General features: G+C 36.7%; 1 protein-coding gene across 2 annotated transcripts in view; it reads right to left on the bottom strand.

The window, feature by feature from the left end:
• The window catches only part of Hs2st1 (heparan sulfate 2-O-sulfotransferase 1), a 181,144-nt gene that overhangs the window by 10,251 nt on the left and 148,244 nt on the right, over nt 1-22,649 (bottom strand). For both annotated transcript variants that reach the window (XM_077791112.1, XM_077791113.1), the window contains exon 4: nt 13,341-13,479. In XM_077791112.1, the coding sequence (XP_077647238.1) occupies nt 13,341-13,479 (139 nt within the window). The remainder of the gene's footprint in view (nt 1-13,340; nt 13,480-22,649) is intronic.

Raw genomic sequence — 22,649 nt, 5'->3', positions numbered from 1 at the left:
AATTCCACCAGAAACTTCTAGAATTAACAAATGAATTCAGCAAAGTAGCAGGATATAAGATCAATACTCACAAATCAAACACATTTCTATACAGCAGTGACGAATTCTCTGAAAGAGAAATTAGGAAAACTACCCCATTCACAATAGCTTAAAAAAAAAAAAACCTTCAGAATCAATCTAACAAAAGAAGTTAAAAACCTCTAGAATGAAAACTACAGAACACTAAAGAAAGAAACTTAGAAGATGGAAAGATCTCCCATGTTCTTGCATAGGCAGAATTAACATTGTCAAAATGACCATAATACAACCACAAGCATTATAAAGATTTAGTGCAATTCCAATTAAAATCCCAATGACATTCCTCAAAGAAACAGAAAAAGCAATCATGAAATTCATTTGGAAAAATAAAAGACCCAGAATAGTCAAAGAAATACTTAGCAAGAAGAATGAAGCAGGAGGCATCATAATACCAGACCTTAAACTATACTACAGAGCTATAGTATCAAAATCAGCATGGTATTGGCACCAAAATAGACATGTAGACCAATGGTACAGAATAGAGGACACAGAAAATAACTCACATAAATACAGTTATCTCATACTAGACAAAGGCACCAAAACACATTGGAAAAAAGATAGTCTCTTCAACAAATGGTGCTAGGAAAATTGAAAATCCATATGCAGCAAAATAGAATTAAATCCTTCTCTCTCACCATGCACAAAATTCAACTCAAAGTGGATCAAGGTCCTGGAAATTAGACCAGACACCCTCCACCCAACAGAAGAAAAAGTAGGTTCAAATCTTCATCATGTCAGATTAGGACCTGACTTCCTTAACAAGACTCCCAAAGTCCAAGAAATAAAATCAAGAATCAATAAATGGGATGGATTCAAACTAAAAAGCTTCTTCTCAGCAAAGGAAATAATCAATAATGTGAAGAGAGAGCTTACAGTGGGAGAAAATCTTTACCACACACACACATCAGATAGAACACTAATCTCCAGGATATACAAAGAACTCAAAAAAACTCAAAAAGAACACCAAAAAACCAAATAGCTCAGTCAGTGGGCTTTGTAAAGCTTTAAAAAAGAATAAAACCAAATAGCCCAATAAATGGGCTAAGGAACTGAAAAGAATTTTCTCAGAAGAAGATTATATAATTGATCCCAAATATATGAAAAAATGTTTAGCATCTTATTAGAGAAATTCACATTAAAGCTACTCTATCTTTCATCTCACTCTAGTCAGAATGGCAACTATCAATAATACAAGCAACAATAAGCATTGGCGAGGATGCAGGAGAAAAGGCTCACTCATACATTGTTGGTTGACTGCAAATTGGTGCAACCACTTTGGAAAGTAGTATGGAGATTCCTTAGAAAACTTGGAATGGAACCACCATTTGACCAAGCTATCCCACTCCTCAGTTTATACCCAAAGGACTTAAAATCAGCATACTATAGTGCAGCCACATCAATGTTTATAGCAGCTCAATGCACAATAGCTAAACTGTGGAACCAACCTAGATGCCCTTCAATAGATCAATGGATAAAGAAACTGGTATATATATACAATAGAATATTACTCAGCTTTAAAAAAGAATAAAATTATGGCATTTACAGGTAAATTGATGAAGTTGAAGAATATCATGCTAAGCAAAATGTTTTCTCTGATACGTGGAAGCTGATCCATAATGGGGGTGGGGTGGGGGGAGAGCAAGGGAAGGGAAGAATAGAGGAACTTTGGATTGGGCTAAGGGGAGTGGAAGTGGGTACTGGGATGGGAAAGATAGTGGGATGAGGCAGATATCATTACCCTAAATACATATGACTGCACAAATGTTGTGATTTTATATTGTGTACAGCCAGAGAAATGAAAAGTTGTGTTCCATTTGTGTACAATGAATCAAAATGCATTCTGCTGTCATGTATAACTAATTAAAACAAAAACTAAACTCCTAATTTTGCTTTTCAGGAATACTTCATAATCTGATTTCAGCATGCCAGTCTCACCTTATCTCTTTGTGTAATCTCCATCTTTACCACATGAACCTGTTTAACAGCTTCACAAGCACACCATATGCACTCCCAACTCTGTACCTCTGCTGACTCCATTTTCTTCTCATAGATTCTTTCTTCCAATAGAGTTCACATAAAGACTATCTTTCCAGAGACTATTCTAACCTAAAGTAGAGTTTACTTATTTTCTTTCACATTGTATAAATTAGCTAATATTGCCTTTTAAGAACCTGCTTAGGATCTGGGTATCTATACATGTACATCATAATCAATAAAACTTGCTTTATGTGCCTTTTTGTTTTAACATGTGTTACATTCTGTCTCCTCAAATATCATAAAGACTTGAAAAGATCATGCAGTATGCATGTCCTTCATAGCACACAATATAGTGCTAAACAAACTGCATAATTAATAGTTGTAAGCTGCTACTGGGAAGACAGCACTTTGGGAGCTTAAACTGAGTATTAAAGTCATAATTCTAGTGCAGATAAAGACTAAATTTTTTTCATGAAGCATTTTGACACTCTTTTTGAGTTCTCTATAATTTTTTTTAAAAGTGAAAATACTATGGCTTACATTTAAGATCCAATAAACTCATTTCAGTGAAGATCGTCTGACTTAGATTTACTACTGTAAGCCATTAAAAAAAAAATGGTTTTATCATTTATGTCAACTTAGCTCATAAAAAGAAGTATGTACTCACAATCACTACCGTGTCTCAATTTCCATGAAATCTTTGGCTCAATAAACTGAGTTATGATAGATTGGAAAAAAATTTCTGATTCCATTTCTATTAAATTTCTAACAGGCTTTAGCTTATAGTATGTTGTCTCTGGAACTTAACAGAGCTACTCTGCTTCTTTATGCTTGTATCTAACTAGAGTATAAGAGAGTAAATGAATAAGTTACTAAAGTGTTTATGGATGAACTCACATTTATCACTATTTTGTGTGTGTGATTCAAAGACATTAAAAAGGTTTTACTTAAATACAAGAAACTAGCATATCAAAAGAGGCTGCAATATTGTTTCCATAGAATTATTATGTAGACAATTTTGCAAATTTAAATGTATACTATTATAATTAAAACTGAACAGTCATGCAGGATGGCTATTTTAAATTAGCCAACTCAGTTTCTGCATTTCTCTAAGTATTCTAGTACTTCAAATGAAGAAAATATTTAGAACATCTTCAAATCTTTTTTTGGCCAGTAGTTTAAAATCTGCTAAACAACTTTGACAGACTAAGAATTACCTCCAAAATCAATTCTTACTTTCTTCCACAGGTCAGAATGTTAGCCTCTTTTGTCATTAGCTGAATGTGACCATGACTAAGGTCTTGCTAATGCAGTGGAAGGCAGAAGTGATGTACATACTTTCTAGGTTACTTGCTTAGAAGGAAACTACCTTATACTTCCTTCCTTTCCATGGGCTAGAAAACAGATGTAATAGAGACCGAAATTCAAAAAAGGATATAACAACCACCCTTAAATAATGGCAGGGTGAGAGAAACCTAGGTCTTTGAAGGACAGTGTAGAGCAAAGCTGCCCAAGAACCTGTACCTTTCATCTCTAGGCTTCTATGTGTGAAAGAGAGAATCCTATTTTAACTATCTGGGCTTCTTTGTTTTAGCAGTTTGACAGCATCTGCCTGACTCACCTACTGAGTAGCTAATTACACAATATAAAAGTGAAACAGTAGTTTGGGCTTTGCCTTCTTTACTGATCCTTATCTTTTGAGAAAGATGTTTTTTTCCTGCCAAAGATGGTCAGTAGCAGGGAAGATGTGAAGAAAAAAAAAACTTATGAATAATCAAAAATTGTTCATACATGTAAATGCTCCAGAGTTTAGCCTATACCAGAAATTCTCCCTTTCCTATATAAATTTTTGATGAATAAAGTAAACCATTAATTTCCTAGTGAAAGAGATCAAATTAAGACAACTCAATACCATCTTTACTATATACAGTGTTATGATTCACTAAGATCTCAGTCATGAACTGCTACATTGCTTCCAACAATCATATTAGCATTGGGCTTCCCTATTTACATCACAAGATTGTCACACAGTACCTGATCACCAAAGTTTTCTTGGTTACTTGCTAACTCTCATTAACTATCTCTTTAATATTACAGTCACATTTCAGAAATAGGATTCCCTAAAAATGACTAATTTTCTCTTGTTAAACTTCAAGTCCTTAAAATAAAAAGGAAAACAACCAGACAAATGAAATGAACAGAAACACTCCAATGTCTTTCAAAAACCCAGTTCAGCATAAGAGAAATCTTGATCAGCCATTAGCTCTCATCTCTAGGCTCCAGAAAACACACCAATGTTAATTTTTTAATTATATTTTACCAAACTTCAAAAAAGATTATAGGGGTGAGAGTTAGAAACAAAACCCATAATCTTATTTAATGGAGTCGCCTGGAAATATAAAGCCTATTATATTTTCTGAAATGAAGGAACCAAAAGTTGGGTTGGGCCTAGAGTCAAAAAGAACTGAATTCAGTCCCCCAAATCCTACCACCTTTCCAGTTGTGTGAGCTATGGCAACGTGCTAGAGTGGGGATCTTGGGGTCTAGAATATATGGCAGGAATAACCCTGACCTCAAAGAATTGTTGTGAGGTGTAATGTGACTGCAAGCACCCCACACAGTGCCTGATCAGCAGCTGACAATAAATGCTATAACTAGGGATAGAGGTGAGGAAGTGTTTCTTTGTAAACTAGGTCCAAATGATTTAAAAAACTATAAAACATTAAATTGTTCTTTAGACCATTTAGATTATTAGTTTAGGTATTTGACTCCTAAAATTAAAAGCTAAAAAATTAAAGTTTGATGATTGACAATGATGAACACTATATTTACATTCTAATCCCTTTCTGCAAATGATCCTGCTTCATATTATACATAGATAACAGAAGCTAAGAGTGAGCTCTCTTGATTTTCTTCTTAGGTAAAACCTTACTAGCACCTGTAGCCTGATTGCTCCCATCTTTAACATGGGAATACCACCCTCTCCCATTCTGAGACCCTGCTCCATCAGTTTTTCCAGTTTCTTGTATCATTCACTTCTTGGTCTCTTTAGATGTATGAATATGCCCAAATGTCCATCACCTAAGAGAAACATTTCCTGATGTTTTCTGTTCCTTTCAAAACAAAACTTCTATTTCAAGAGTAGTCTTACCCTTCAGTCCTAACTTCTTCATTTCTTAGTCACTCCTTAACCCTTTGGATTCCACTTAAACTCCTTCCTCTGAAGTCCCTAATAATCTCCCCATTGACAAATTTAAGGGCCAGTTTTCAATCCTCATTTCACTAACCTCTTTGAATTCAAATTTCAGGACCTGCCTCATTGTCTTCTGATTCTCTTCTCTTAGTTTCCTTGCCATGTTCTACTCTTTCTGCCTACTCCTTAAGTGTTAGTATTACTAAGTGTTACTATTCCCCAGACATACACACTTGTACCTATGCTTTTCCTTCTTTGTTCACATGGTCCTTTTTTCACACTATATTTTCTAAGCAATCACATTTAGTCTCATCGTTTCAACTTCTACCTAATGTTGACAATTTCTTATTTAGTGTTAGAATTATTTTTTTAATTAGTGCATTATAGTTATATATAAGTGTGGGGTTCATTTTGATGTATTCATAAATGCACATAATGTAATTTGTTTTATTTCCATCACCAATTGTTATGGTATAGATAAGGTGTCCCCCAAAAGCTCACATGTGAGACAATGCAAGAAAGTTTAGAGGTAAAATGATTGGGTTATAAATAAGCAATTTAACCTAATCAGTGAATTAATCCTCTCCATGGGGATTAAATGAGTGTTAACTGCAGGCAAGGAGGAGGTAGGTCACTGGGACCATGCCTCTGGGGTATATATTTTGCGGTGAAGGGAGCATCTATCTGCTTTGTGGTGCCATGTCCGTAGCTGCTTTCCTTTGCTATACACTTCTTCTGTTTTACTTCTGGCCCTGAGGACTGGTGCTGGCTGTCTATGGGCTGAGTCTTCTGAAACCATGAGCCCCAAAATAAACTTTTCCTCTTTAAAATTGTTCTTGTCAGGTCTTTTAGTCACAGCAGTAAAAAAAGCTGACTACAGTACCAGTCTATCCCTTTTCCCCCTCCTCCCTCTCCCAAACTCCTTCCTCTACTGATTGGCCTTTATTCTATAAATTTATTTATTTTATTTTTTAATTTTTTTTCTTTTTTTAAAATTTATACGTGGTGCTGAGAATCAAAACCCAGTGCCTTACACATGCGAGGCAAGCACTCTACCACTGAGCTACAGCCCCAGCCCCTCTATAAATTTATTTTTAATGGTACAGTATAGACATATAAAAGTGGAATTCACTGTGATATACTCATACATGTACATGATGTAGTTTGGTCAATTTCATTCATAGTTCCTCCCTTCACTATCCTTCCCATACCCCCCTGTTCCACTGTTTTCCCTTCTATTTTCATGAGATCCCCCCCTACCACCACCATTTTAAATTCTTGTTTCTCTCTAGCTTATGTACATATGAGAAAACATATGACCCTTGAGTGTTTCTGAGTCTGGATTATGTTACTCAGCATGATGTTCTCCAAATTCATCCATTTACCAGCAAATGGCATAATTTGATTCTTCTTTATTGCTGACTAAAACTCTGTTGTATATATTTACCATATTTTCTTTATTCAGTCTTCTACTGAGGAATATCTAGGCTGGTTCCATAACTTATCCATTGTGAACTGCACTGCTATAAACATTGGTATGCATGTATCTCTACAGTATGCTGATTTTAGTTCTTTTGGATAAACACCAAGGAAATTAAGGGATACAAATGGGAAAAGAAGTCAAATTATTTATGTTTGCTGATGACATGATCCTATACTTAATAAACCTGAAATACTCTACCAGAAGACTTCTATAGCTGATAAACAAATTCAACAAAGCATAAGGACACAAGATCAACATAAAACAATCAATAGCTTTTCTATATTCCAACAATGAATCTGCTGAGAATCAAATCAAGAAAATAATTTCATTCATAATAAAAAATAATAAGATACATTAGAATAATTCTAATGAGGTGAAAGACTTCTATAGTGTGAAAATTATAAAACACGGAAGAAAGAAATTGAAGAAGACCTTAGAAGATGGAAAGTCCTATCCATCTTCTTTTAGATAGGCAAAATTAACATGGTCAAAAATGGCCATATTGGGCTGGGGATGTGGCTCAAGCGGGTAGCGCACTCGCCTGGCATGCATGCGGCCCGGGTTCGATCCTCAGCACCACATACAAACAAAGATGTTGTTTCCGCCGAAAACTAAAAAATAAATATTAAAAAATTTTCTCTCTCTCTCTCTCTCTCATTCTCACTCTCTCTTAAAAAAAAATAAAAATAAAAAAATGGCCATATTACCAAAGCAATATACAGATTCTTCGTGGAACTAGAAAAAAAATCCTAAAATTCATATGGAAAATTGAAAGAACCAAAATAGCCAAAGCAATATTGACCAATAAGAGTGATGTTGAAGGCACCACAATACCTGATCTCAAATTGTACTACAGAGCTATACTATCAAAAACAGCATCATAGTATTGGCATCAAAACAGACATGAATTCTTGACATATGTCTAAGGTACAAATATAATTTCTAGTGGATACCTCTCCCAACTTATGGATGACTCAAAGCCAAGTCTAAATAGAATTCATCATCTCTTCCCTGAACTCCCTTATAATTTACTCCTCTTCCTATTTTCTCTCTTTTGGTGAAAAGAAACTACCTATGGTCCAATCAGAAACCTAGGAAGAAGAGTGGTCAAAGCTGACTCTTGAGTTGTACACTGGGTGGATACTGGTATCTTTTACTGAGATAAAGAATGTGATTCATAATGAGAAGTTATTAAATCTTTAAGTATGCCAGCTACTAAGTTATTATATAGATTTTCTGTGGTGTTTTACATATAAAATATTTTTCTAAACAACAGTAACATATTCCTTTTTTGGACTGATCCCAGAGGTTCTCTACCACAGAGCTACATCCCCAGTTTTTAATTTGGACACAGGATCTCCCTAAATTGCTCAGGCTGGACCTCATTTATGATCTCCTGCCTCAGTCTCCCAAATCACTGGGATCATAGATGTGTGCCACTGTGCCCAGCAGTAATAATTTTTAAATGCTATTGTCACACAAAATAGTAAAATTCACATTCCACAAGCAAAACATGCTCATAGAATTGTGCATTGCTAAGGACTATGGAGACAATATTTTGTAAGCCCATGGTTAAGATCAGGTAGCAGTAAGTCTGGACTTCTTTTGACACTGTTATTATCTTTTGCACATCAATATCATTTTTAAGTATAATATACTAAATTCACTATAATTCCTAGCTATTTTAATTTAATTTAGAGAAAGAAATAGAAAAGGCTAATTGGGGAAGAAATTATGTTCTCTGGAGCCAGTAAAACTAATTCTCTTTGGATTTTTACTTAAAGCACATACACATACTCTTTTTTTTTTATTATTGTTGGTCATTCAAAACATTACATAGTTCTTAATACATCATATTTCACAGTTTGATTCAAGTGGGTTATGAACTCCCAATTTTACCCCGTATACAGATTGCTGTATCACATCAGTTACCCTTCCATTGATTGACATATTGCCTTTCTCTTGTCTGATGTATTCTGCTGTCTGTCCTATTCTCTACTATCCCCCCTCCCCTCCCCTCCCCTCCCCTCCCCTCCCTTCCCCTTTTCTCTCTCTACCCCTTCTACTGTAGATCATTTCTTCCATTTGTATTATCTTGTCTTACCCCTCCTTTCCTCCACATTTACTCTTTCTATAAGTATAAACCCGTTGGTGTTCTGGTTAAAAAAAAGTTAATAAAAGTATTTAATAATTAGGACAGTACGAAGCTAAAATTATGTACAAGCTGCTTTGCTATCCAGATGGCATCTGGCAATGTTTGGAGACATTTTGGTTCTTACAATTGAGGCATGGGAACCTCAAGTAGAGGCCAGAGGATTTGTGTGGGGGTGGGGGGTGAGGTACTGGAGATTGAATGTAGGGGCATTTTAGCACCAAGCTATATCCCCAGTCTTCTAAAAACATTTTTGAGATAGAGTTCTGCTAAGTTGTTCAGGTCTTCATCAAGTTGCTGAGAATGGCCTCAAACTTATAATCCTCCTACCTCAGCCTCCCCAGTTGCTTAGATTATATACATATGCCTCTGCACTTGAAGCCAGAGAAGTTTTCAAACATCTACCAATGTATAGGCAGTCCCTCATGACTAAGAATTATCTGGCTTAAAAGAGTAACAGTGTCCAGGTTGAGAAATTCTGTGGTATCCAATGATATAGAAGATATAGCCAAAGCAATACTGAGCAATCAGAGTGATGCTGAAGGCACCATGATAACTTTTGGCTAAGTATAGTCGTGCATGCCTGTACTCCCAGCAGCTTGGAAGGCTGAGCCAGGAGGACTGCAAGTTTGAAGCTAGGCTGAGCAACTTAGCAAGACCCTGTCTCAAAGAAAGAAAAAAAAAAGGGGGGGGGGAGGGCTAGAGATGTAGCTTAGCGGTAGAGCACCCCAGATTCAATCCCTGTACGTACACACACACACACACACACACACACCAGTTAACTTTTAAGCAAAAAATAAAATTTTGGCAAATTCACATTTACTGCCATATGCCTAACAATTTCTCAATACTTAAAGACTTTTCTAGTTGGGTGCAGTGGTATATGCCCATAATGCCAGCTACCTGGGAGGCTAAGGCAGGAGTGCTGCAAGTTCAAGGCCAGCTTGATTAACTTAGTGAGACTTTGTCTCAAAATAAAATTTAAAAGGAGGCTGGTAGAGCACTTGCCTAGCATGCACGAGGCCCTGGATTCAACCCCAGTGCTCCCACACCGTCTTTGATGATAAATGTTGTGATAAATACTTCCTACCGCCCACACTTAATTGTGCTTGATTAATAATTCAAAGTGTAACATATATTAATGAATATTGATGTAGCAGAGTATAAAAAGTTCACTGCTATGGTTTCAGATTCCATGACTAAACTTAAATTTTTTTCGTATTAAAATATTGAAGAATAGCTACAATTTTCTGAAAAGACTATTAACATTCTCTCTTTTCCAATGACATCTGTATGAAGTTGGATTTTCTTTATAGACTCCAACCAAAAGACTATAACAACAGAGTGAATTCAGAAACAGATATGAAAATCAGGCTGTTCAAGCCAGATGCTAAAAGATTTGTAAATGTAAAATGATACTAGTATTTTTAATTTTTAATGGTGGGGGACGGTTATTTGAATTAAAATTAATTATGTTAACATAAAATGGGCTTTCCACTGTTGTTGGAAAATATCAATAGGTCTAGCTTATACAAACCAAAGCTCTTTGAGTTTCTTTATACTTTTATTTAAGAATATAAAAGGAGTTCTGAAAAAGGTTGAGAACCGTAATTTAATCTATATGGTTCTTCAATAAAAGCCTTCAAATCTCTATTTGTTTCTACTTTCTAGGTAATTAGGTAAAACTCTGATTCTAAAATATAAAAAAACACAGAGCATTTAAAACTTCCCAAGTAAAACAAAAAGATTATTTGGTTTTTTTTGGCAGTATTGGGGATTGAACTTAGGGACACTCTATTCCTGAACTATATCTCATCCCTTTTTATTTATTTATTTTTATTTTAAGACAGTCTGGCTAAGTTGCTGGGGCTAGCCGTGAACTTGTAATCCTTCTGCCTCAGCCTCCCGAGTAGCTGGAGTAGCTGGAATTAAGGCATGTAAGTGGTACTACTTCACCCAGCAAAACAAATCTTTTGTTCCTCATGAGACCAACTGAAACCTATGCTAAGTATAAATAGATGAAATGTGTTTCAAATTGCTGTTTGACAGTATAACCAGAAAGCAGTTCAAATTATTGGAATGCTATAGTTTATAACATAATAATTGCCATGAGGGATGAACTGAATATTGCCTAATAGTTCTTTGCATATCACTTGAGGTACCAATATACAATTTCATGGGAATGAAGAGATTCAAACTGTTTTGAAAATAAGAGACTTTGTATTTCCAACATAATCATGGCCACAGTTTAATCACATTATCTTCAAGTATGTCTTCATTTTGAGAAATGTTTTATATACATGCAGTCTCAACAACTTTGATGTTAAAATATCTTCTTGGATATTTCCATGAGTATTAAAAGTATTTCTGTCACGTCTTTCGCATAAAATGTTTTTAGGGAAAAAAAGAGGGGTTATAACTATGGGTTATAAAATTAGAGTGGTTCAATTTAAATTCCAGCTTATAGTTGTATGACACTAGGCAAGGTATATAATGTTTCTGTGTCAAAATTACTGTAACATGAGGATAATAACAGCAATTACCTCATAGAATTGTGTGAGTTACTTGAAAACACGTATAAATAACTTAAAACAGTGCTTGGTATAGAATAAACGGAAGTTATTATTGTTAATTTCATTAAGAATTATTGCTCAATCCCCTAAACTACATAGGATAGCAACCACACAACCATGCTATCCAAGGCTGATAGTGCCAAATGGTGCATTCGGGAACAGACATGACTTACTCCTTTTATCAATGGAGAAAGATGGGTACAAACATTTACTGAGTAACAGACTAAATGATAACAACTAAAATGAGCAAAACCAATAATTTCTAAAAAGCAGGTTTAGAAATAAATAGCAAAATAGTTCTATAAAGTATTAGGCCACAAAAGAATTATGTTAATAGATTTCACAAAATTCTGTAGAATATAATATTTCTGTAGAAAATTAATGCTTAAAGATAGATGCACCCTGGGAAAAAAGATTTGGTTACTTATTTGTGTTTGAGTCAGTACATTTTGCCTAATGTTTTCACACTAAGCAAAGAAATACAATTTCTAGAAAACATAATAAAAGAAAAGAAAACAAAAAAATATTGCCCCATCATGTGACAAAGAAGAAACACCTAACTTAAAAATTTTTGTTGCATGTTGACTACTATTATATATAACATACTTAGCATCACTCCTGTACAACATTTTAAAGTTTAAAATGTGCATAATTTACACATTAAGTCATTTATTAAGTGCTTACATATAAACTAGGTACCATGTTAAGTACTAGGACTCAAATATAAATTAAATGCATGCTTCAGGAAGTTCACTACATTTGGGGGAAGACAATAATATAAATGCTTAAAAGTAGAGATGGGTGTGTGGCTCAGCGGTAGAGCACTCTCCTAGCATGGGTGAGGCCCTGGGTTCGATCCTCAACACCACATAAAAATAAATAAATAAATACATTAAAAGAAAAAAAAAGTAGAGATGGCATGCTCTGGGAACTTTAAAAGGGATGACTAATTCTGCTTGAGTACAACAGAAAAGACTATGGAAGAGGAAATGTTAAGAAATCTGAAAGGTAAACAGAGTTTTCAGAGTGAATAAAAGGCATATTAAATATGAGGAATAACATGTGCAAAGAATACGAATCGATAATAAATTTGGAGGATGGTGACATTTCATATTGTTGAAGCAGTTGGCTGGGCGCCTGGTGGAAAATTAAGGCAGGAGAGGTAGGTCTCAAATCCTGTCAGATTATGTTTCCTATGCCTTAGGTAATTCTGTGAGCAATGAGGTCCCAATAAAGATATTCTGCTAGAAAAGGGAAAAATGAGTATAGTTCTTAGAAATATAAATCTGGTGATATTCTAGAGGATGCACCGAAATGGAAGACAATACAAATCTGAACCTGATACAAACTTTGTCCACCCATTATTCTCTTCTTGTCTGAATAGCTGCTTTAGCAAAATACTAATCCTGATGATTACAAGTAAATATAAATTGCCATCATTAAGACTAAGAGAACCAAACTATATATGAAAACCCATCTTATTAATCAATAATTATAATGATCTTAATGGTCTCCTAGTTTTTTTTTTTCCCCTAGGGCTGGACAAGGACCTCACACATTCACACATGCTACGTAAGTACTCTAACAATGAGCTATATCCTAGCCCTGGAAAATTATTAATAGGACTATAATAAAGTGAATATTCAGTACTAGGCCAAGAAAAATATTTTTTAAAATCACGAGAAATTATGCATATTTCAAGATATTAGCTACATACATACTTTTACTTCTGTTGCTATATACTTTGGAGTTCCTTTCAAAATTTCCACAATAGCAAGCAGTACATTTATTATCAGTAACAACAAAAAATTTAAAAACAGCATCAGCCATTACATTTAATAAACAATTATCTGTATGATAATGTCTTAAAAACTAAAGTATTACCTTTTTGTCTCCTTGTTTTCGTCTCCTTAATCCCGGTCTATAATCATCTCCAAATCTCAGAAAGTAATAGTAAGAAACTAGCCTCTCAATAGGATCCCTTATGACATTAATATAAATTGGCTTCTTCTTCACACCAAATCTGAAATAGAACAAAAGTACAAGTGCTGAAATCAGCATTTTATTCTCTTCAATAAAGTCCAGAATTATGTTGTATTCTTAAGTACTGACCTATATGAAAAGAAGAAATGAATTTAAGTAAAATAGAATACATAAAGATTGGGAAATATTTTATCATTATTTATGTCATAATAAAGTAAATGAGAAATAAGAATTTAAAAAATCATGGGGCAACCACTAGGCCTTCCTCCCCAAGAGAGTTGGCGTGTAGAATCCTAGGTAAAACACTCAGGTATATCTTGCCAAGCCACCCATCACTGAGGAAATAGTCAAGTATCTTGCTCTGAGTAGCTCAGCAGGCAAAGGAATCTGAAGAGCATCTGGGCAGCCTGTTCACAGAACCTTGGCACACTGACTCTAGAAGCAGACCCCAGAGACCTTGTGAGGTGATCTGATTAGTACCTCTTCTGGCCCACTGGTGTGGCCTGGCTTCCAAGTAGCCCTCAGACACTGACAGGCACCCTACCTCACTACTGGATCCACTGTGTCACAACCATCTGGGTATACTATAGCACCCCCACCCTCCCAGATCCCTTGGGAATTGATGAGTAGCATGCCTCTGCTGTCACACCAGTTGTGCCTCACCTGCCCAGGCCTGGCAGGGTGGCTCCCCTCATGCAACCCTTCGAAACTGACAGGTGTCCTGTATCTGCAGCTAAGTGCACTACACCCAACTGGCAGCAAACCTACCACATCTATGAAAGCTGCATCCCAGCAAATAGTATAGTTCTATACCTCTGTAGCCTAGGCCACTGAGGTACACACAGACATTACCAATGTTGATTATAACTGAATCAGAAACATAGACACTACACTAAAGCAGCCAAAGCCAACACAGCCTATCAAACCAACACCCTAGGACACATTACCAGGAGAAAGTTTGTTACAATGAAAGCCACCCTATAAAAGTGGTAGAGGCAAATGATTGCCAATGGATAAGTTATCAACTTAGGGATACAAGAAGCCTAAACCAAACTCTTTAGCAACAAACCCAAAGAAAAGGAAACTGAAGAATTGCCTGACCAGGAATTAAAAAAAAAAAAAAAAAATTAAAGAAAGCCTGGGATGGGACTCCATTAAGTGAGTAACTTTTTGCTTTTGGGGAGTCCCAGAAAAGAATACAGAAGGGGAAAGGCAAAGAAAATCTATTCAATGAACTCCTAAAAACTTTCAAAATCTTGGGGAAGATATTAACATGCAGGTCCAGAAAGATGAAAAGACCCTGAAAAGTTCAATCAATAAAAATGTTCTCTAAGGCATATTATAGTTAAACTGTTGGAAGCATAAGACAAAGAGAAAACTCTAAAAACAACAAAAGTGTTAAGTCACATAGAAGGGAATCCCCATGAAACTAACAGCAGACTTCTCAACAGAAATCTGAAGGGCCAAGAGAAAATGGACGGAATTTCAAATGGATGAAGTATTCAAATTCCTGTAAGGAAAACAAACAAAACCAAATCTGCCAACCAAGAATACTCTGACCAGAAAAGCTATCGTTCAGAAATTTAGAAGAAATAAAATGTTTCTAAAACAAGCAAAAACAGGAAATTCATCATCACTAGACCTGAAATATTTAAGAGAGTCCTACCTTAGAAGCAAAAGGATGATAACTACTATCATAAAAACATGAGAAAATACAAAAATTACTAAAAGAACAGATAAATAAAAGAAAATCAAAACTCATCACCACAGAAAATCACCAAATATGAAGGATGAACAAAAGAGGAAGAGGGAGAAAGGAACAAAGAACATTTACAACCAGGAAAAAAAAAAAAAAAAGCAAATGATAGGAGTATGCTTGTACTAATCAGTAATAACCTTGAATGGCAATGGGTTGAATTCTCCAGTTAAAAAAATAGAGCCTAACTGAATGGATAATAAAACTAGATGTAGTGATATGCTCACTTCACCAGTGAAGATACTCATAGGCTGAAACTGAAAGGATGGAAAAAAAAAATACACACTGCAAATGGAAACCAAAAATGCACAGAATAACTGTACATTTTAAGTAAAAAACTGTAAAAAGGGGCAAAACAGGTCATGATATAATGGTAAAGGGATACATTCAACAAGAAGAAATTAACAAATGTAAATATATATGTACTTAACACTGGAACACCCAATTATATAAAACAAACATTATTAAATCTAAAAGGAGAAAGACTCTAATACAGTAATAACTAGAGATTTCAAAAACTTGCTTTGATCTTTGATCAATGGTTAGATCATTCAGACGAAAATATCAAAACAAACAAACAAACAAAAACCCCACTGGAGTTAAACTGTATTATATACCAAATAGACCTACCAGACATTTACAGAATATTTAACACAATGTAGAATTTTTATTCTTCTCATTAGTACAACATGGAGCATTCTCCAGGTAGACCATAATTAGGACATAACTGCAACAAAATTTTTAGGAAATTGAAATTAGAGAATGTTCCTTCTCGAATCATAATGGAATAAAACTAGAAATCAATAAGGGAAATTTAGAATTGTACAAATACATACAAATTTAACAACTCTTCCATTCCAAAAATTTGTGCAATTCTAAAATTTCTCATATTGATTTCTCGTTTTATTTTAGTTCACCTTCTTCCCTCTCATATTGGAGATCAAACTGAAGAGGGCTTTACCACTGAGCAACACTCCCAGACCTTAATATTTTTTGAGATGGGGTCTCTGGGTCTTGCTAAGTTGCTGACTGGCTTTCAACTTGTCATCCTCCTGCTTCAGACTCCAAATCACTGGAATTATAAGCCTGTGTGACCATGCCCAGCTTAAGCAATGTTTTCTTGAATAATCAATGGGTCAATAAAGAAATCAAGATGGAGAATGAAAACAACATATTCCAAAAGTCATGGAATACAGCAAAAACACTACTAAGGGAAATACACAGCAACAATTGCCTATGACAACAAACAAGTAAAAAGAGATTACAAATAGCCTAATGATACAACTCAATAAACTAGAAAAGCAAAGGAAAAAAAAAAACTAGCAGAGAGAAATAACAAAGATCTAAGCAGAAATAGACAAAATAGAAACCAAAATAAAAGAAAAAACGAAGCCCTAAAAACTAAAGATCAATGAAACAAAGAAGTGTTTTTTTTTTTTTTTAAAGTTAACTGACAAAACCTAATCAAAGGGGGAGAGGAAGGAGAAAGAGAGAGAAGACCCAAGTAAATAAATTCAGAAATAAAAAAGGATATCTGCTATCACAGAAATACAAAGATTCATTAGGAACAACTATATATGCCAACAAACTGGAAACCCTAGAAGACATGGATGAGTCAATGAAAAAACCTAGAGAGAAAATGAGAGATCGCTCAGGCTCGGGGCTGGAGAACCTGTGGAGAATACTCCTGGGGGCTCGCTCCTGGCAAGGCGTACGCCGGGCTCTGAGCGGCCGGATTCTGGTTCCCGGGGCTGCTTTGGCCCAGGGCTGGGGAACCTGCGGAGACTGCGTGTTGAGGCCAGCTCCAAGTGGAGTGTGCGCTGAGCTCGGGGTGGCTGGGTTCTGACTCCCGGAACCGTTTTGGCCCGGGGCTGGGGAGCCCGCGGGGACTGTGTCTTTGAGCCCGCTCCCAGTGGAGCGTGCACCGAGCTTGGAGAGCTTGGAGCGGCCGGGCTCTGGCTCCCGGAGCTGCTTTGGCCTGGGGCTGGGGAACCCGCGGTGACTGCTTCTCGGTCAGGGACCTGCTGGGCACTATGGGGGCCGGGGGGCAGAGTGGAGCTGCCGCCTGCGCCCAGAGCAGGCCAAGTGACCCGCCGGCGTGGTATCACGACACCCCAACTGCAACTGGGGCTGAAGAGAGTAGCCGCCCACGCCTGGAACAGGACCAGTGACCCAACGGCGCGGCAGCCAAGTCACTCCATATGGAGTAGGGGCTGTGCAGAGCCGCCATCTGAGCCTGCAAGGTAGGCAGACCTGCGACCCACTGGCAGGACAGGCCCGGTAGCCTGCCAGCATGGTGGACACATAGCACCGAAGCAAGTCACGTCACACTGGTTGGTGGGGGTGGAGCAGAGCCGCCGCCCGTGTCCGGAAAAGGCTCAGCGACCCGTTAGAGAGGCAGTCAGGTACCCCCATTGGGAGTGGGGACTGAGCAGAACTGCCGCTCGAGCCCAAAAGGTAGGCAGACCTGCAACCCACCAGCGGACCAGGCCTAGAGGCCTGCCAGCGTGGTAGACACGTCACATCAATTGGAGTAGGGGCCGAGCAGAGCCACCGCCCACATCTGGATCAGTACCAACGACCCGAGGGCGTGATAGTTATGTCACCACAATTGGAGTGGGGGCAGAGCAGAGCCGCCACCCGCGCCCGCAGGGTGGGCAGACCTGCGACTGTGGTGAGCCGTTTCTGTGTACTGTGGCCGCCATTACAAGATGGCGCTGGTCTCCCTTGTAGTCTGTGACAAACAACTCCTTATCAGAATGAGTTGGCACGCTGTGACTTGGCACCCTATGAGAAAAGTCCACGTGGCAGTTGTGCATTGGGGCTTTATCTGCTTTATTAAGGCTGGGGCACACGGGAGTAGAGAGAGAAACAAGCTAAAAGACATGTCAAAACAAAGGCCTGAATAAACTGCTGAAGGAAAAATCCTGTGTCGTGTTTCCTTTGCTGGCGAGGGGTCGTGGCATGCGACTAACCAGCGTGGTAGACAGATCACCCTAATAAGAGGAGGAGCACAGCCACTACCCGCCCTGCAAGGGAGACTTCCCAACAATACAAGAGCAATATAAATAAATAGGGGGAAAATTTCAAAAACACAACAGTTTCACCAAGCAGAAAGAAACGCGAGCAATATGAAAAGACAAGGAAAGAAAGGACCACAAGCAATGCAGGTCAACTCAACTTTAGAAGAGGTAATAGCTGCAACAGATGGAATGTCAGATAAAGAATTCAGGATATACATGCTTCAGATGATCTGGAGTCTCAAGGAAGACATGAGACAGCAAAATCAGACAATGAAAGATCACTTTGACAAGGAACTACATAAACAAATCCAGGAGGTAAAAGATCAATTTCACAGGGAGTTAGAGGTAATAAAAAACAAACAAATAGAAATCCTAGAAATGCAGGAAGCAATAAACCAACTTAAAAACTCAATTGAGAATACTACCAGCAGAGTAGATCACTTAGAAGATAGAACATTAGACAACGAAGACAAAGTATTCCAACTTGAAAAGAACATAGACAGCTCAGCAAGTCTGCTAAGAAACCATGAGCAGAACATCCAAGAAATATGGGATAATATTAAAAGACCAAACTTAAGAGTCATTGGGAGACAGGAAGGCACAGAGCTCCAAACTAAAGGAATAAACAATCTATTCAATGAAATAATACGAGAAAACTTCCCAGACTTGAAGAATGAGACAGAATCCCAAATCCTAGAAGCCTACAGGATGCTGAATGTGCAAAATCATAAGAGACCCACACCTAGACACATTATAATGAAGATGTCAACATACAGAATAAGGAGAGAATTTTAAAAGCTACAAGAGAAAGGAAGCAGATTACATTTAGGGGTAAACCAATCAGGATAACAGCTGATCTCTCAACACAGACTCTGAAAGCTAGAAGATCCTGGAATAACATATTTCAAACACTGAAAGAAAATGGGTTCCAACCAAGAATCGTGTATCCTGTGAAATTAAGCTTCAGGATGGAAGATGAAATTAAAACCTTCCACGATAAACAAAAGTTAAAAGAATTCGCAGCTAGAAAACCATCTTTTAAAAAAATCCTTGGCAAAACATTACAGGAAGAGGAAATGGAAAATAACATTGAAAACCAACAGTGGGAGGTAGGACAGTAAAGGGGGGAAAGTAATCAAAGAGGAAAACAAATCAGGTTTAGTAACATTAATAAACAAATATGGCTGGAAGAACAAACCATATCTCAATAATAACCCTAAATGTTAATGGCTTAAACTCACCAATTAAGAGACACAGGCTAGTTGAATGGATCACAAAACAAGACCCAACAATATGCTGCCTACAGGAGACGCATTTGATAGGAAAAGATATACATAGACTGAAGGTGAAAGGTTGGGAAAAATCATACCACTCATATGGACTGCAGAAACAAGCAGGAGTGTCCATACTCATATCTAATAAAATAGATTTCAAGCCAAAGTTAATCAAAAGGGATAAAGAGGGACACTACATACTGCTCAAGGGAACCATACACCAACAAGACATAACAATCATAAATATATATGCCCCAAACAACAGTGCTGCTATGTTCATCAAGCAAACTCTTCTCAAGTTCAAGAGTCTAATAGACCACCATACAATAATCATGGGAGACTTCAACACACTTCTCTCACCACTGGACAGATCTTCCAAACAAAAGTTAAACAAGGAAACTATAGAACTCAATAACACAATTAACAACTTGGACTTAATTGACATATATAGAATATACCACCCAACATCAAGTAGTTACACTTTTTTCTCAGCAGCACATGGATCCTTCTCAAAAATAGATCATATATTATGTCACAGGGCAACTCTTAGACAATATAAAGGAGTAGAGATAATACCATGCATCTTATCTGATCATAATGGAATGAAACTGAATATCAACGATAAAAGAAGGAAGGAAAAATCATGCATCACTTGGAGAATGAACAATAGGTTACTGAATGATCAGTGGGTTTTAGAAGACATCAAGGAGGAAATTAAAAACTTCTTAGAGTTAAATGAAAACACAGACACAACATATCACAATCTATGGGACACATTGAAAGCAGTTCTAAGAGGAAAATTCATTTCGTGGAGTTCATTCCTTAAAAAAAAAAAACCAACAAATAAATGATCTCATACTTCATCTCAAAATCCTAGAAAAAGAAGAGCAAAACAACAGCAAAAGAAGTAGAAGGCAAGAAATAATTAAAATCAGAGCTGAAATTAATGAAATCAAAACAAAAGAAACAATTGAAAAAATTGACAAAACTAAAAGTTGGTTCTTTGAAAAAATAAATAAAATCAACAGACCCTTCACCATGCTAAAGAAGAGAAGAAGAGAGAGAACCCAAATTACTAGCATACGGGATGAAAAAGGCAATATCACAACAGACACTTCAGAAATACAGAAGATAATTAGAAATTATTTTGAATCCTTATACTCCAATAAAATAGAAGATAGTGAAGGCATAGATAAATTTCTTAAGTCATATGATCTGCCCAGATTGAGTCAGGAGGATATAGACAACCTAAACAGACCAATAACAATAGAAGAAATAGAAGAAACCATCAAAAGACTACCAACTAAGAAAAGCCCAGGACCGGATGGGTATACAGCAGAGTTTTACAAAACCTTTAAAGAGGAACTAACACCAATACTTTTCAAGCTATTTCAGGAAATAGAAAAAGAGGGAGAACTTCCAAATACATTCTACGAGGCCAACATCACCCTGATGCCTAAACCAGACAAAGACACTTCAAAGAAAGAAAACTACAGACCAATATCTCTAATGAACCTAGATGCAAAAATCCTCAATAAAATTCTGGCGAATCAGATTCAAAAACATATCAAAAAAATTATACACCATGATCAAGTAGGATTCATCCCTGGGATGCAAGGCTGGTTCAATATACGGAAATCAATAAATGTTATTCACCACATCAATAGACTTAAAAATAAGAACCATATGATCATCTCGATAGATGCAGAAAAAGCATTCGACAAAGTACAGCATCCCTTTATGTTCAAAACTCTAGAAAAATTAGGGATAACAGGATCATACCTCAACATTGTAAAAGCAATCTATGATAAGCCACAGGCCAGCATCATTCTGAATGGAGAAAAATTGAAGGCATTCCCTTTAAGATCTGGTACAAGACAGGGATGCCCTCTCTCACCACTTCTGTTCAACATAGTCCTCGAAACACTGGCCAGAGCAATTAGACAGACGAAAGAAATTAAAAGCATAAAAATAGGAAAAGAAGAACTTAAATTATCACTATTTGTAGATGACATGATTCTATACCTAGCAGACACAAAAGGGTCTACAAAGAAACTATTAGAGCTAATAAATGAATTCAGCAAAGTGGCAGGATATAAAATCAACACGCATAAATCAAATGCATTCCTGTATATCAGCGACAAATCCTCTGAAACGGAAATGAGGACAACTACTCCATTCACAATATCCCCCCAAAAAATAAAATACTTGGGAATCAACCTAACAAAAGAGGTGAAAGACTTATACAATGAAAACTACAGAACCCTAAAGAGAGATATAGAAGAAGACCTTAGAAGAGGGAAAAATATACCCTGTTCATGGATAGGCAGAACTAACATCATCAAAATGGCGATATTATCAAAAGTTCTCTATAAGTACAATGCAATGCCAATCAAAATCCCAACAGCATTTCTTGTAGAAATAGATAAAACAATCATGAAATTCATATGGAATAATAAAAGACCCAGAATAGCAAAAACAATGCTAAGCAGGAAGTGTGAATCAGGCAGTATAGCGATACCAGACTTCAAACTATACTACAGAGCAATAGTAACAAAAACAGCATGGTACTGGTACCAAAACAGGTGGGTGGACCAATGGTACAGAATAAGGACACAGTAACCAATCCACAAAACTACAACTATCTTATATTTGATAAAGGGGCTAAAAGCATGCAATGGAGGAAGGATAGCATCTTCAACAAATGGTGCTGGGAAAACTGGAAATCCATTTGCATCAAAATGAAACTGAATCCCTTTCTCTCACCATGCACAAAAGTTAACTCAAAATGGATCAAGGAGCTTGATATCAAATCAGAGACACGGTGTCTGATAGAAGAAAAAGTTGGCTATGATCTACATACTGTGGGGTCAGACTCCAAATTCCTCAATAGGACACCCATAGCGCAAGAGTTAACAACTAGAATCAACAAATGGGACTTACTCAAACTAAAAAGTTTTTTCTCAGCAAAAGAAACAATAAGAGAGATAAACAGGGAGCCTACATCCTGGGAACAAATCTTTACTCCACACACTTCAGATAGAGCCCAAATATCCAGAGTATACAGAAAACTCTAAAAATTAGACAATAAGATAACAAATAACCCAATCAACAAATGGGCCAAGGACCTGAACAGACACTTCTCAGAGGAGGACAT

The sequence above is a fragment of the Urocitellus parryii genome, chromosome 11, assembly GCF_045843805.1.
Source record: "Urocitellus parryii isolate mUroPar1 chromosome 11, mUroPar1.hap1, whole genome shotgun sequence".
Classification (NCBI taxonomy): Eukaryota; Metazoa; Chordata; class Mammalia; order Rodentia; family Sciuridae; genus Urocitellus; species Urocitellus parryii.
The sequence above is the reverse complement of the archived record's forward strand: the minus strand, read 5'-3'. Positions and strand labels throughout refer to the sequence as shown.